The 16,532-nt window shown below is 37.1% G+C and overlaps 1 protein-coding gene across 1 annotated transcript; it reads left to right on the forward strand.

Moving 5' to 3' along the window:
* Positions 1-8,895: 8,895 nt before the first annotated feature.
* On the forward strand, positions 8,896-11,079 carry Mp20 (muscle-specific protein 20 transgelin). Its single transcript, XM_076311846.1, has 4 exons — positions 8,896-9,056; positions 9,712-9,923; positions 10,009-10,129; positions 10,759-11,079. The coding sequence occupies exons 1-4, from the start codon at positions 9,027-9,029 to the stop codon at positions 10,948-10,950; spliced, it is 555 nt and encodes a 184-aa protein (XP_076167961.1). The 5' UTR covers positions 8,896-9,026; the 3' UTR covers positions 10,951-11,079.
* Positions 11,080-16,532: the final 5,453 nt, after the last annotated feature.

A 16,532-nucleotide genomic window follows, 5' to 3' on the forward strand; every position in this document is an offset into this window, starting at 1 on the left:
GATTAATTGAGTTCCGGCACTTTTATGTAAAAAACACAACTTCTACGCGTATTGTGTAAATTATAAGAATTAAACAAATGTTAAATTAATGTATTTAATGAACAATTGTTACTTTCCATGCTTAAAAACTTTACGAAACACGTTTTAACATCGAGTCTCGATCAAAATCAATTTCTATAAGTTTCTTAATTAATTGCAATACATAAATAAGATGCACATTGTTCGATCAATATTGGGAACATGCATAAATGTTAGTAACAATCGAGGAAATAAACAAACATCCACCGAAACCGTTCACCTTAGAAGATTTCGCAATATCTTGATGTTTATTTATCATATTTATTAACAACCGTTGCAAGACCGTAGATTAAACAATTATTAACAATGTTCTAGTATAAATAATGGCTTAAAATATCATTTCGTTGAAATATTCTTTGTTCGCGAAGGAATTTTTCGTTGAGATCCAACTGACATTTTCAAGGCTACGGGTATCGATTATCGATTCACAAATCTTCATCGCGATGATTTTTCTATCTAAAAACGCGATTAATTGAGTTCCGGCACTTTTATGTAAAAAACACAACTTCTACGCGTATTGTGTAAATTATAAGAATTAAACAAATGTTAAATTAATGTATTTAATGAACAATTGTTACTTTCCATGCTTAAAAACTTTACGAAACACGTTTTAACATCGAGTCTCGATCAAAATCAATTTCTATAAGTTTCTTAATTAATTGCAATACATAAATAAGATGCACATTGTTCGATCAATATTGGGAACATGCATAAATGTTAGTAACAATCGAGGAAATAAACAAACATCCACCGAAACCGTTCACCTTAGAAGATTTCGCAATATCTTGATGTTTATTTATCATATTTATTAACAACCGTTGCAGGACCGTAGATTAAACAATTATTAACAATGTTCTAGTATAAATAATGGCTTAAAATATCATTTCGTTGAAATATTCTTTGTTCGCGAAGGAATTTTTCGTTGAGATCCAACTGACATTTTCAAGGCTACGGGTATCGATTATCGATTCACAAATCTTCATCGCGATGATTTTTCTATCTAAAAACGCGATTAATTGAGTTCCGGCACTTTTATGTAAAAAACACAACTTCTACGCGTATTGTGTAAATTATAAGAATTAAACAAATGTTAAATTAATGTATTTAATGAACAATTGTTACTTTCCATGCTTAAAAACTTTACGAAACACGTTTTAACATCGAGTCTCGATCAAAATCAATTTCTATAAGTTTCTTAATTAATTGCAATACATAAATAAGATGCACATTGTTCGATCAATATTGGGAACATGCATAAATGTTAGTAACAATCGAGGAAATAAACAAACATCCACCGAAACCGTTCACCTTAGAAGATTTCGCAATATCTTGATGTTTATTTATCATATTTATTAACAACCGTTGTAGGACCGTAGATTAAACAATTATTAACAATGTTCTAGTATAAATAATGGCTTAAAATATCATTTCGTTGAAATATTCTTTGTTCGCGAAGGAATTTTTCGTTGAGATCCAACTGACATTTTCAAGGCTACGGGTATCGATTATCGATTCACAAATCTTCATCGCGATGATTTTTCTATCTAAAAACGCGATTAATTGAGTTCCGGCACTTTTATGTAAAAAACACAACTTCTACGCGTATTGTGTAAATTATAAGAATTAAACAAATGTTAAATTAATGTATTTAATGAACAATTGTTACTTTCCATGCTTAAAAACTTTACGAAACACGTTTTAACATCGAGTCTCGATCAAAATCAATTTCTATAAGTTTCTTAATTAATTGCAATACATAAATAAGATGCACATTGTTCGATCAATATTGGGAACATGCATAAATGTTAGTAACAATCGAGGAAATAAACAAACATCCACCGAAACCGTTCACCTTAGAAGATTTCGCAATATCTTGATGTTTATTTATCATATTTATTAACAACCGTTGCAGGACCGTAGATTAAACAATTATTAACAATGTTCTAGTATAAATAATGGCTTAAAATATCATTTCGTTGAAATATTCTTTGTTCGCGAAGGAATTTTTCGTTGAGATCCAACTGACATTTTCAAGGCTACAGGTATCGATTATCGATTCACAAATCTTCATCGCGATGATTTTTCTATCTAAAAACGCGATTAATTGAGTTCCGGCACTTTTATGTAAAAAACACAACTTCTACGCGTATTGTGTAAATTATAAGAATTAAACAAATGTTAAATTAATGTATTTAATGAACAATTGTTACTTTCCATGCTTAAAAACTTTACGAAACACGTTTTAACATCGAGTCTCGATCAAAATCAATTTCTATAAGTTTCTTAATTAATTGCAATACATAAATAAGATGCACATTGTTCGATCAATATTGGGAACATGCATAAATGTTAGTAACAATCGAGGAAATAAACAAACATCCACCGAAACCGTTCACCTTAGAAGATTTCGCAATATCTTGATGTTTATTTATCATATTTATTAACAACCGTTGCAGGACCGTAGATTAAACAATTATTAACAATGTTCTAGTATAAATAATGGCTAAAAAGCCATCAATTCGTTGAAATATTCGGTTAGATCGAACAAAGACAATGGAAGAAACGGTAAGTCACCTTGGGGAGGGTATATATGGAGCCCCCGGTTATTTAAAATTTCATTCTTCCTGGAGCCTCCGAGGTGGACGGATCTCTTCGTTTTAGGTTTATGGAAGGGGACCCCCCACCTTGGTAACCGGTACTGGCCGCCGGTAGGCGGTGGTCAGTACTGGCGACCACTCTCTCAATCCTTTCTTTTTTTTTTTTAATTGTTTCTTTGTCCAATTCATTTCATTTGTACTCTGATTTTAATTTCTACTTGTTTTGACATGTTTATTTTTTTCCACTAACCAAATTCATTTTTATTTCCTATTATGCCATGACTTTAGGTTTCTCTTAGGTTTCTCTTAGATACATTCTCTTAGATGTATCGGAAAAAGAATTGCATCCTCCGCGGGACTGTTAATTCCAAGTATAGACTAAGTTAGTTTTAAGGTCACCATGTACGAATATCTGTGATCTGCCGAGCAATTATCCAATCTTTAGCTTCTTTTTGCTCGCTTGCTCGTATCTCAGTCCGGCCACCTCTGCTTGTTGCATAAGCAAGTGACCGGCCGTGGAGGTGGACCGAACGCTCGATCGCCGTCTCTTCTGGTGCGTCCGCTTTGAGAGAGAATATGCTGCGAACACAGGGGCAGGTGTTCGCACCGGTCCCTGCGGAAGCCCTTGATCCATCATAAGACCCTCTCTTCGTCATCCTCCGTGAGTCAGGTCCACGCTCTGCGTGGCTCCTGGCTGCGGAGTTGGGAGAAACGGGGCACTCCTCTAGAGGAGTGGACGGCGTCGCGCATATCCTTGAGAATCGGGCCCACTGAGGGGAAACGGGACCGACCTAGTAGGAACAACTCTACGGTTCGCGTCGCGTATTTCCCAATTTTGCCTAATTTTTCCATAATGTAATTGCTCGGCAGAATTAAACGAGGAGATCGAAGGAACATCGATTCCTTCTATCTCTGCAGTTAGAATAAGTTAGTTTTAAGGGTGTGATCTGCCAAGCAATTATCCAATCTTTAGCTTAATTTTGCTCGCTTCCTCGTTCCTCGGTCCGGTCACCACTGCTTCTTGTACAAGCAAGTGGCCGGCCGTGTAAGTAGTCCGAACGGTCTATCGCCGTCTCTTCCGGTGTGTCCGCTTCCAGAGGGGGCATGTTGCGAGCACAGGAGCAGGCATTTTTGCCGGTCCCTGCGAAAGCCTCCAAAATAAGACCCTCTCGTCGTAAAGATGGAGAAACGGGGCACTCCTCTCGGGGAGTGGTAGGCGTCGTTCGTTTTCTCTGGAATCGGAACCACGGAGGGGAAACGGGATAGACCTAGTAGGACCAACTGCACGGTTCGTGTCGCGTCTTTCCCAATTTTGCCTAATTTTTCCATAATGTAATTGCTCGGCAGAACTAAACGAGGAGATCGAAGGAACATTGATTCCTTCCATCTCTTTGGTTTAGTATCTTCGTTTGTATCGCGTGTCGAGGGAGATCGATGGAACTTTGATTCCATCTATCTCTCTCCGGGTCTCCGCTCGCAGCAACCTCCACGTGGTGAGACCTGGTAATCGGCATTACTCACGACGTAGTATTACTGGCCGTGAGTAATGCCGAGCTAATTGGCTGTGAATTTACATTAGTTAGTTAATATGCAAAAATAAATAGAATATCTTGCATTCCCTTCTTTAGTTCCATTGAGTTTACGTGATCCTACATTATAAGTTGAAGAACGAGATATGATAGTTCCAAATGTTGTTTGACCATTTCTTTCTGAGAGTGTAAGATACATGTTACAGAGTAAAAGTTTGACAAGGAATAGGTCTTGGAAAATATCAGAATTAGGTGTAATTATCAGGGTACTTGTATTTTTGAACATATTCTGATCTTCATGTCGCTTAAGTATTCCAAGTTCCATCTGTGGGATTAAGTGGGAATGAAAACTTTCGTTATATTTTTCTTCATTACAATATTCTCCTATGGTATAGGAATCGTAATGTTCTATTTCCAAATGTAATCGACGGTCGGTCAGTCAGGCTGTCTACCTGCATATCTTGTTTCTGATTTTTTAAGAAAGAAAGAGAAAGTATCACATTCTTCTTTCTTCTCGATTCACCGAAGCTGTCGAAATGTCTAGGCTCATGGGTATGTAGCCCTTGCATTAGGTGTGTTGTACTTGGGAAATTTTCACGATTCGCTAAGTAATCGTTCAAAATGTACCCTACTATATTATTTCGCCACGTGAAAATTCCTACGTATGAGAGCGCGTCCTAATTATATTTCAGCTACACTTTTTTTATACAGAACTTTGTAGGATGTGTAGTTTCCAGAATCACCATTCTTGAACGAAGAGGTCGCTCGAAAAGCGTTAATATTTCGCGATGTCGGTATTTCAGATCGTGTTACACCAACCCCCGTAAAATGAAATATCTGTTTCATATTTCGTCTGTGCTTTCATAACTGGTTAATGAAGTAAACGTGGTAGACGTGACGAGTAAACGATTAATCGTTTTTCTAATTAATCGATATTTATAAAACACGTTTAATGGACTGCCTCGTAATGATTGCAAATTACTCGGTAATCATAGTTATTAATTATTAGTTTCATTGCAGTCGCGTCGACTCCGTTGGTAATTGAGACTTAAGTTTCGGTAAGGTTGCGAAGTTGCGTGAAAGAAATCAATTCGGGGGGCGTAAAATCGCATTCGAAACGGCCAAGAATGTTACAACTCTGCGAAAAGTTTGCTGTCCGTCAATGAAGAGGGAAGCCATTGCAAGTGGAAGTACGCAGGACGCCGCCGATTATATTTAAACCTGACTCAGTAGCTAGGTATTCCGTCGGTGAATAATCTTCCATATCATTGGATTTTAAGAAGAGTCCGTTGGATTGCGTAATTCGTGCGTTATCGCGTCCTGTTCGAATAAAAAACGGTCTTAAATAGAGACACTCCCTTCGTTGCACCGGTGATCCTCTGTCCTTGTGTCTTGGCCCTACCTTCTCGATCCTCTGTTCCCACCGAGTTCGTCGTAAATTCAAAAAGTGGATCGTGTAATAATAGCTTGACCTATATAGTCAGCGGTTATTTCGAGAAAAAATTTACGGCTGTTTGCGTAATCGAATTTTTTTTTCATTTTTATTTTTCAAACATTTGGAGCTGGTTGCAGCAACCAGAAGGTTCATTCTCGATAAGTTGTTTCTTCGCGAAGAGCCATATGGCGACTTTGTTGGGCGAAGTTGTAGACCAGGATTTTCCAAACTCTTACCAATAAAGATCCATCGTTGAAAACGATCATTTTCGTACATTCGCTTGTAAGACATATTTTAAAAGAAAAGGGAGGGTGAATAAAATATATCGTCTTACCGTTTCGAACATTTCTATCAAATACACTTAATTAATGTATAATTTCATCAATTGCGTACAACGTAACGCACTCCTAACGTTCATTCGAATAACACTCACATTTTAATATTTAACGCGATTTTTCTTTGTCGCAGACGATACTTTATCGAGGCGAGGATTCACCCCTAAGTAAAACAACGCATCCTTAATGTTCCTTAACGTTCCTGTTTTTATTTTTCATCTTACCTTTTCTCGTCAGAGTATCGTTACGATTCACAGGAATTCGAAGAACGCGTTGCAGAATAGCGACGCATGGGAGGTTTACGTTCCCAACGTGGCGGAAGTTGACGTTAAAACGTCGGAATAACATCAACTAAACGCTAGGTAGGCGGGGGAGGAGTGTCACATACCACAGAACCTCCATTACTCCGCGAGGGGTTCGTTGCAATGCGTCGACGAGCGAAAAGGACGATACGTCGAGAATGTTCCCCTAACGACGACCCAATTTTGTGTAATTTTTGTAGAAATTGCTGAAAAAACCCCAGTCGCTGAAAAAACATTCTCAGATTTTACACGCATTGGTTATTAGGAAATTAAGTATCATTTTCATGTATTTCCTTATCGTTTTTTCTTCTCGAATACACGTCGATTGCTTTTTCATAGATTTGTATTCGCTTTTTTTTTCGATTTTACATTGGAGTCGGTTCGTCGTAGGACGTTTCAATTTTCTCGACAATATTTTTATCTTCGATTTCTCGTAGAGATGCGCGGTAACGCGAGGCAAGTAATCGAGTAGGTGGCCAGACAACGAACAACGTGCTCGAAGTTGGGCATTTGGTCACAATTATTGTACGTGACTCATCGAAGGTGCATATACAAACAAGAAGTACATTCCAAAATAATTTGTCGTTCATAAAATTATTAATACGAGAAGCTTAGTAACGTAACGAATCATCTTACTATAATTGCAATGTCTAGTCAGAATCATTCGTACCGAGTGTAGGTGTTTTCTTTATCGATGATGTCTATCTTGGGAACTCTGCGTTATATTCTTAGGTTCTAGTATGTTCTTTTCGACAAATTGGCCGAAAGATTGGTCGATTATCGAAAAAGATAGTGTAATCCAGATTTTAAGTCCGCGCAAGGATCAATAATCTATCAATTTTGTGTCTCTTAAGATTTGATAAATCTACATCGATCTTTCGGTGTAAATTTTCTCAGATTTCCGCAAGAAAATAACTGAAAAATGTTCAATTATTGAATCGCGTAGTTATTGTATCGAAAATTGAGTAAAAATAATCGTTGGAGAAAGTGTCTCGAATGTCGAAAAATGGTCCCACGGGATGCAATATACATATTTTTAAGGAGAAATTTAAATTTTTTAATTCTTCCTCGTCCCGGTATCGCGATCGATCGAAACATGGATAACGTAACTTTCAAAAGGATCGTTCAAACTAGACCGAGTTGAAATTTTTATTGGAATCCATTTTAAAGCTGCACAATCATCGAGATCGCGAATAATACAAAACAATTTGCGGTAAAATTAAAAAATCGTTAATTTCGGGGTGAAAAATTGACGATATTCGAACCGCAGTAACTTTGCGAGAAAGAATCGTACAGCAGCGTATTCAGGCTCGTTTTAAAGAAAAAAGACTCTACCATCCTGTCGTAAGATTGAATTTTAGTTCTGAAAGTAGAAATTTCCCCCTTTAAAATGAGCCTAGGTACACTGTTGTACGATTTTTTTTCACCAAATTACAGAAGTTAATTCAAATCTCGACAAGTTTTCGATAAAAATGTTCTACGCTTTGTGCCTGTCTTGGAGTCAAGTATAAAACTACTTAACCAAGGGTCGCGAAAAAATTGTTGTCAATACGAAACACGCAATAAATGTTTACCCGAAGAATACACGCTGGCGACGAAACAACGAAAATAAAGAAAAACAAATAAAAACAAACGACAGCAAATCGAAACACGCGATGTGTTATACACTTTGTAGCGAAATTAAGGCATCGATAACACGCATCGCTCTTGCACGTTGATCATCGCATTAATTCTTGAGGGATATCGTTTCGAAGTCTTTGGACAATTAATGCATTTCGTTACACGTACGTTACGGACGATTATACGTATGCGTTCTGCTTTTGTTTAATGAGTATTTAGGACGTGTCTTGTATATGTGTTTTGTTCACGTTTAATAAAATTATTATAGAAAATAAAACGCGTTTGAAGTTTTCGTCAAGTACACTGCGATTTGTACACTGCTCTTCTTGAATGTTTATAATTTCGTCAATTTTACGGACTGGGGTAAATCCTTTTGCACAGACATCTTTGAAACCGTATACTTTGAGAAAATATAAGAAAAACAAAAATAAACTTTTCCGAAGCCGGATTAGATCAGAAGATCTCCTTAATGTTGCGTATGTTGTGTTTTGCATGGAATGTAGATTTTCAGTTTGGTCTGTATAGAATATTACTTTTTCAATTCGGTCCGTATGGAATATTAGGCTTTCAATTTGTTCCGTATGGAATATTAGGCTTTCAATTTGTTCCGTATGGAATACTAGATTTTCAATTTTGGCACACAGCGTTACAAACGTTGTTCAAACAAGGCAGTAGTTGCACGACACTTCGATCTTGGTATCCTACTTTCGCAAAACGAAGAAACTGGTAACCGCGATGAATCTCTCGTTAACGCGCGGTCACACGTGGAATATCGGTCCACGATACGTACTTAACGTTTGGCAGACGCGATTTTGGAAATCCTACGTGTTGCCACCCCGTCCAAGTGAATAAGTCGCTAATATTAGATCACACTCTGAGAACCGTGGAAACTGCGCGAACAGACACAAACACACACACACATAGAAACATACACGTTCCTCCGCGGCCGTAGACGTCTTTTTTTGACGTACGCCGACACGGTGGTGAAACACACCCAGCTCCACCCGTGTTGGACAGTTTCCTTCGCGGCGTGGGCCGTATTCCCGCCATCATCGCGCGGCGGTATAAGAGGGACCGGAGATCAGACCGAGCACTTCAGTCCTCTCAAAGAAACACCACACGGTACAAGGATGGCTCTCGAACGTCAAGTGCGCGCCAAGGTACGGCCCTGACACGACGCGGGATTTTTTGTGCACCGATTGTCATCCTCCCGGAACCCTAGGATCGCGAGAGTGCGGAAATGGATCGTTCGGAAACGGATTTTTTTTCGTATTCCTCCCTCTCGACCGGGTTACTGTGACTCGTGGCATCCGTAGCTCACCGACATTGACCTTCGAACGGTCACAGAACCGTATTTATTATTCATTACGAACGTTCATCACCAACGATGTGTTCCTCGTCCGTTGTTACACATTCGTTGATCTTAATTCGTATCCATCGATCGTTACCGAGTAAAATAACTTTCAGTCGATTTTATTCGTATTTTTCGAAAGAAACTACGCGAAGGTCTCTTCGGGGAACTATGTCAACGATTGGGAAAACATTATGTTTCAACGGAGAGGGAGAAAATCGTGGATAGTCACCTTCAACTTTTAACTATCGATAGTTCTTTTTCTATGGTCATTGATGCTGATTTCTCGCGAACCGTGGGTTTGGTATTTCGTTTATCGTTCAGACTCGTAGTTTCGAATTCGTGTTGGAAACTCGAGTCGAGTAATGATTGTAAATTTTTCGCTGCTCGCGATCGCAATTTACTTCGCAGTAATTTTTTTTTCAGCGATTCGATTGGTCTGATTACGATTTTTCTCGTTGCAGTTGGCGTCGAAACGCAACCCTGAGATGGAGAAGGAGGCCCAAGAATGGATCGAGACCATTCTTGGTAAGAAATTCCCACCCGGTGAAGTGTTCGAGGACGTGCTCAAGGACGGACAGGTGTTGTGCCACCTGATGAACAAGATCGCACCCGGATCGGTCGCCAAGATCAACACTTCCGGTGGCCAGTTCAAGATGATGGAGAACATCAACTCGTAAGCAGAAACGATACGACGTTTTCATATCTTCCGCGAACCACTTTGTGAAAGCGATTCCTCGAACGTGTTGTTCTTGCATCAGGTTCCAGAAAGCTCTAAAGGATTACGGGGTGGACGACGTGGACGTGTTCCAAACGGTTGACTTATGGGAGAAGAAAGACATAGCGCAGGTGGTGACCACTCTGTTCGCTCTTGGTCGCACGGTAGGTTTAACCCGAATGAACAATCTTTTTTTAAGGTATATTCGTCTCTATCCTTGCACAGGGTCTCGTTCTTGAACTTGATGCGCTCCTCGGGTCTTTTTCGACCCAACGAGTCGAGATATTATTTTTCTATAATCGAAGCTATTGTATTAGATACGATCGGATGCTTCCTTAGGTACTCTTAGTGCATCACGAAGCTAAAGTATACGTTTGATACTTTTGGGTAAAAATCTTGAGCGTACCATCGAACGAAAGAATGCTTTGAGATTAATCGTTAGAGATCATCGAGCAATCTCTTTTCCTAATTCTGTCTTCTACTCTTCCCGAGGTAGACCTAATTATATACAATAATCGGATATTTATTGTAGATTAGAAAATTTACTCTTTCCTTCGTTCCACGAAAATCCGAGCACCGAATCGATCGATCTCGATTCGTATATATTTCTACGTTTTCAAATCTCATTTTCCAATTCTGTCTTTCGCTTCTCCGTTTCTCTACCCCCAACGTATTGTAGATCACGTAACGAACGTTCCGTATTTTTGCAAAATATATTTATCGACAAACATCTCATTCCACCAAAAGTCTAAGCTCGATCACGATCATTGTTACGTTTCCGTTGTTTTCACAGACGTACAAGCACCCAGAATGGAAGGGACCTTACCTAGGACCTAAACCAGCCGAGGAATGCAAACGTGAGTTCACGGAGGAACAGTTGCGCGCCGGTGAATCCGTGATCGGGCTGCAAGCGGGTTCCAACAAGGGTGCAACCCAAGCTGGACAGAGCATCGGTGCCACCCGCAAGATTCTCCTTGGAAAATGAAGCGGCACCTCCGTCCTTCCACATTTAGACTCCAAAATTTATATTTTGTATGTACATGTATATATTACGTATTTATTTTGTATTTTGTAATTGAACGATAATATATATATACAATCTATTTATAATTTACGTCAAACGGCCTCTTCGATGATCCCCGTATGCTCCAAACGTTACTACGAATAAAATCGACGTGAAAATCAACATAAAAATGTAAATAATTGCGCAAACCTTCCTATCGTGAAATTTCTTTATTTTTGAATTTATATTCTTTGAGTTTTTTTACCGTGTAATTAATCGGTCATGTATATATATATACAATCTATTGTATATATTCTATCGTCTAATTTTACCTATCTCACCGGTTTAGCCTATATACATATACACTCGGTCTATTTATTATTTATATCAAATTTTATAATTTTTTTTTCGATCAATTACACCTATTTATTAATACACACAATATCTTTATTATTTACATCAAATGGCCTGTTCGATGATCTCCGTATGCCCCAAACGTTACAACGAATAAAATCAACGTGAAAATTAACATAAACATGGAAACAATTTGAGTTTATATTCGGCATAAATACGTTGTGCGTATTCGTAAGACGAGACCCAGAGTTTATTGTGTGAATATTTCATTTCTAAAAAAAATTAAAACAACTAGTAAAACCAACCAAAAGTAATTTATGTAGTCACGTTTAATCGATCGAGCAATTAATTGAATTTTTTAATTCGTTCATCGTGAAGTACTCCGTTCTACGATTAGAATTGTAATTTCGATTCGATGAAATACGGATGAGAAAAATTGCTCTCCCTTTTGCTCGTTGTTTGAAATGTTCATCCGGATGAAGTTTTTCAGCAGAGAAATCGAAATTCGCAATGTCTGTAGAACTCTGAACGTGCGCGAGATAAAAATATGTTCGCGTCGGTCTAGCCGGACTAACGAAGTTTTATACAATTTCTGGCAGTGTTAATGGAAACACAAGCGTTGATATTTCTATCTTTTGATCTGCGAAGATAGAATACGCCCCCGATGTGATGATTCGTTCGCGTTTGTTTAGGATCGCGTTGTGATTCGACGAACGATTTATGAAACATGCGGTTAAACGACGCTATTAAATACAATCTCTGAAATTGAGACAGAGATCCGGATCGTTAGGATTCTTGGCAGTCTTGGTGCGTTTTTCCTCGAAAATCATCTAGCTGTTCACTACGCACGTTGAACGCCTATAGGCGTTCAACGAGTATACTCGATAAATGGAACCACAGGGTTCCCGCACGGTAGACGTCCCTTGGATCTTATAATCGAAAGAGATTAAGGAACGAGAGTCGTTAACAGTAAAATGTTAGGTATACGTATTGAATTGATTACAATTAATATCTCGATTCGATCGAAAGTCCTCTTCGGATTGTTTCTATTCTTGAAAATTACAATGGAAGAAACGTGATGTGGATTTTGTATTAAACTACACGCATTGTTACTTGCACTACGCTTATTTATTAATACACCTAAATTAAATTGTTTTCGATAAATTTCACATATAACCATCACGTGCACGTTTCTTCGTTCTTTTAGTCATACTTTTTCTTCTTTTTTCTCTTTCTTGACCATTCTGTACTTGTTTTTCAGTCTCGTTGACACGTACTATGTTGAGTGCACATTATTATTGTTTCGTCAAAGTGTGGCGGAAAAGGTTCGTACAAATCGAAGAAATATATGTATATAAAGAAGGACGAGGGAACAAAAGAAAAGGCGAAAACTTATTCCGCGATATATTATTTCTTGGATGAAATCTCAGTAATCACTGTAAAGACTGCTGAATAGTCATTAAATGAGTAATCATACCGAGTAGTATCAAAATAAATCGACGAAAAATATTTAAAGAAGAATGAGGGAGTAAAAAAAACAACAAAGACAACATTATTATTATTTTGGATAAGGAAAACCATAAAGAAATCGTTGCGTCGTTATTTGAGAAGCTATAGTATTGGAAGTGTCGATCGAATCGAGTCGAAGTGTAGTAATAGGAAAAATGAACGAACCTAAGCGAGCGTGAGTACTTTGGTAGTGTGTACTCGTATATGCACGATGTTGACTGGTAGAGACTGAATATCGTGCACACGTCGGGACGTTAAAATTAGACTCGAAGAAATGAAGATACATGAAATGCTCTTCGAAGGTTGCAAAGAATTCTAATAAACTGACGTCGTTAACTGTGACTGCTATTTCATTGTAAACGAAACAAGTAGTATTCGCTAAACCGAGCCATATCCTCGAATTCGTTTTCTAAAAATATTACCACAGACAGAGACATGAAAATTTATTAAAAGCATCGTATTACCTTGTTGGAATGCTCGTAGAGTGTGTCTCGTAGTGGGATTTATAAATTGGACGGTAATGTAATTTCACTTGCCCGCCCTTCGGCTTCAATGTCTCTTTTAATCCTAATTTACGATTCTGACAACCTTCAATCTCCCTGTCCGAAAATAATTTTCCGGCATCCGACTCCAGCTGTTCTTCAATTCCTCCTTCCAAACATTCGCTGGAAGTCTCGGAGGACAACTTCGTCCACGAGGGAGTAGATTCTTCGAGAGAATGCAAAAATGATTTCACAGCCCTCGTGTGCGAGGACCTTGATTTTCTGAACACCGAAAGTTCCGTTAGAAATTCTGATGCGTGAGGGTAGCGGTGAGAAAGCTAACAAAATTATCGGGAAAGTGATCGAAAGTTTGCGATCGAAGTAAAGAAAACGTTGAATAAGGGGATCAAAAAGCAGAAAATAATTCTCACAATATTACCATATTCCCCGAGCAATCGCAGCTCGAGAAGCAAGTCTCCAGATTGCCTGGAGCCCAAATAAGGTTACTTAACGTAAGAATACACGCGAGGCACTCTTTAAAAGAAGATTATGATCCAGAGGGGTCTAGGGGTATAATTTTGTTACGGTATATAAGTTTTTATCGATGTAAATATGTATAAAATTTTGATCGATGAGAAAGTAAGAGCACGTTGCGTTGTTGCCTCAAATAGAGTAACTTACTTGTGTGTATTCTTGATAGACACAAATACTGTAAAAGTTATAGTCGATCTGGATTAAAGGTATCAAAGGAAATGATGAAAGATGAGAAAGTTTTATAATTTGTATTATCGTCGCTATCGTTCGATGTACAAATTTTTATTATTCGAATATTTTTATATTTTGTTTCAAATTTTGTTATTTGAATACTTTTATATCTTGTACGAGGATCCAAGTTGCGAAGATTTTTATTTTTTAACAAATTTCCAGAAACTACCCCTAGTGTTTCAGTTCATTGTCGTGGAATAATCTCTTAAGAGGATATATGTATGATAGGTTCCTTGGGAGGATTGGAAAATGAAAACGAGGGAAGATGGACGGTGTTAAACATGGTTGAAAGTTTTTTAAATTATCTTCCTTAAGGTGAAAATTGATTGTTCAAATTTTTGTAGAAAGTTTCTTAAACGATTTTCTTTCGAGGGAAAATGTATTGTTTTATTATTATATTTGCAAAAACTGGTCGAATTTGATAAAAGTTTCTTAAATCATTTTCTTTTAGGGACAATGTATTGTTTTATTATTTGCAAAAGCTGGCCGAATTTGATAAAAATTTCTTAAACGATTTTCTTTTAGAGAAAACTGTAGTTGCTTTATACGAAAAAATTCCGATTCGAGGTTTTAATTCATAATCAAATTCGTTGCGAGAACGTCGGTTAAAGAACAGGTGGAAAACAGTGAATCGTAGTGAGACGCAACAGCAAGTGGCGGACAAGTGTTGGTCGGCGCACGAAAATAGTGATATTGTAATTAGCGTTGTGTATCGTTGGTGCATGCATCTGCCGCGAGATTCAACTTGGCACGGCCTTCGTCGTAACAGGTCGGTCTGAATTTATTTTTGATCCTTCCAGACTAGCGTGAAGCGAATCTACGCGCTGGCCGTACAATTTTGGACAACGGTCATAGGGACGTTCGTCGTCCAGATCGCTGCAGCATCATCGATAGGATTTCAAGGTCAGCTCGAGGTCGGCGATAAAGACGAGACAGATTCGGTTTTCGAAACGTTATCGAAATCCTCAACCAATTGATAACATCCTTACGATAACGGTTAAAAAGAAACCCATCGACGTCTAACAAATTTACAAGGCTATTATCTATTTTTACTAGAACAAATAATGGCGTCATTTTCTGCACCGAAGATGTTCTCTTTGTGCGTCATTAAAAAAAAAATGATTTTCATTACATTCGTAGACACTGAATTATCTTCGTTTCGTAATTAATTGGTTGCAAAGAAGAAAATAAATAAAATGGACGCCGTATGGTATGTTGCGTTCCCTATGATTTTAAAATCGCATTTTGCACTTGAAGTGTTAACTCGTTAAATAATAGTGTTTAGAGAACATTTTTTTTTACCGAAATTAAAATTTATTCGAACGTCACGTGATTTTTAGTTTTATTTAAAGTTCGAAGTCAAGATTCGATTGAAGTGCAATGTAATATTTTTATAACCATTTTTATGATTTATTACTAATAAAAATTTACAATAATTTACCCGATTTATTTGGATATTACATATTCCCAGATTATAATTGAACAAACTTATTCTATATTTGACGTTCTTTTACTAAACAAAATATTTGTAGAAGCTTACGATATCATTGTTTTTTGTTTTGTACTATACTTGATATTATTAAATACTTCCAGTCACTGGTGCTCTACTTATAAGACAAATTGTTACCTAAAGACACATTTGTCTTTATGAAAAAATTATTTTTTCTGTTGAGTAAAGTATCTTTCAAATATACTATGAATGCAACGTATAGAAAATGATCTAATTTGAAAGAACAATAATTTAATGAATTTATTAAATTAATACAAGCATAGTAACGTATTTCATCCGTAATCATGTTCTTGGGTCTGAAAAAATATATTCAACTTTTGATAATAACCGTTAATCAAGAACGGAAGTGTTTAACGGTAGTGAATCGTATTCGTTCATTGACAATTGTTGAATTTATTCGGTGTTCATCGACAATGTTTTCAAAAACAATACTTCTGGTCTATAATGAGCGATCAAATTATTACGAACACTTTGAAACTACTATTTATTAAAAGTTTGGTCAAGAATGGAATTGAAAATGTACCTATAACATCTTACAATAATATCCAAACTTTTACAATAAAAAAATATATACATTCCAATATTTGGTGAAGCTCTCTTTCTCACCTATAATGTTTAATAACGTTTGATATTTTTTCGACAGTTTTCTTATATTTCTGGATCCTGATGCAATATGGATATAACTCTCTCATTCATGTTTATTGCATACTATATGCAAAGAATGAAACGATTAAATATTCATATACATGTATCTTTCTGTTTATTACAAAAATTTCGAAATAATTGTAAGATGTTGTTACGAATATAACGATACCATTTTTAAAAAAATCAATGTTTCGTTTCAAGATCCATTTTCGATTCCATTTTTGATCAAACTTCGACTAAGTGGTAATTTCAAAGTGTTTGTAATAATTTGGTCACCCACTGTGGCTGTCCTCAGAGAT

The sequence above is a fragment of the Ptiloglossa arizonensis genome, chromosome 5 (genome assembly GCF_051014685.1).
Source record: "Ptiloglossa arizonensis isolate GNS036 chromosome 5, iyPtiAriz1_principal, whole genome shotgun sequence".
NCBI classification, from domain to species: Eukaryota; Metazoa; Arthropoda; class Insecta; order Hymenoptera; family Colletidae; genus Ptiloglossa; species Ptiloglossa arizonensis.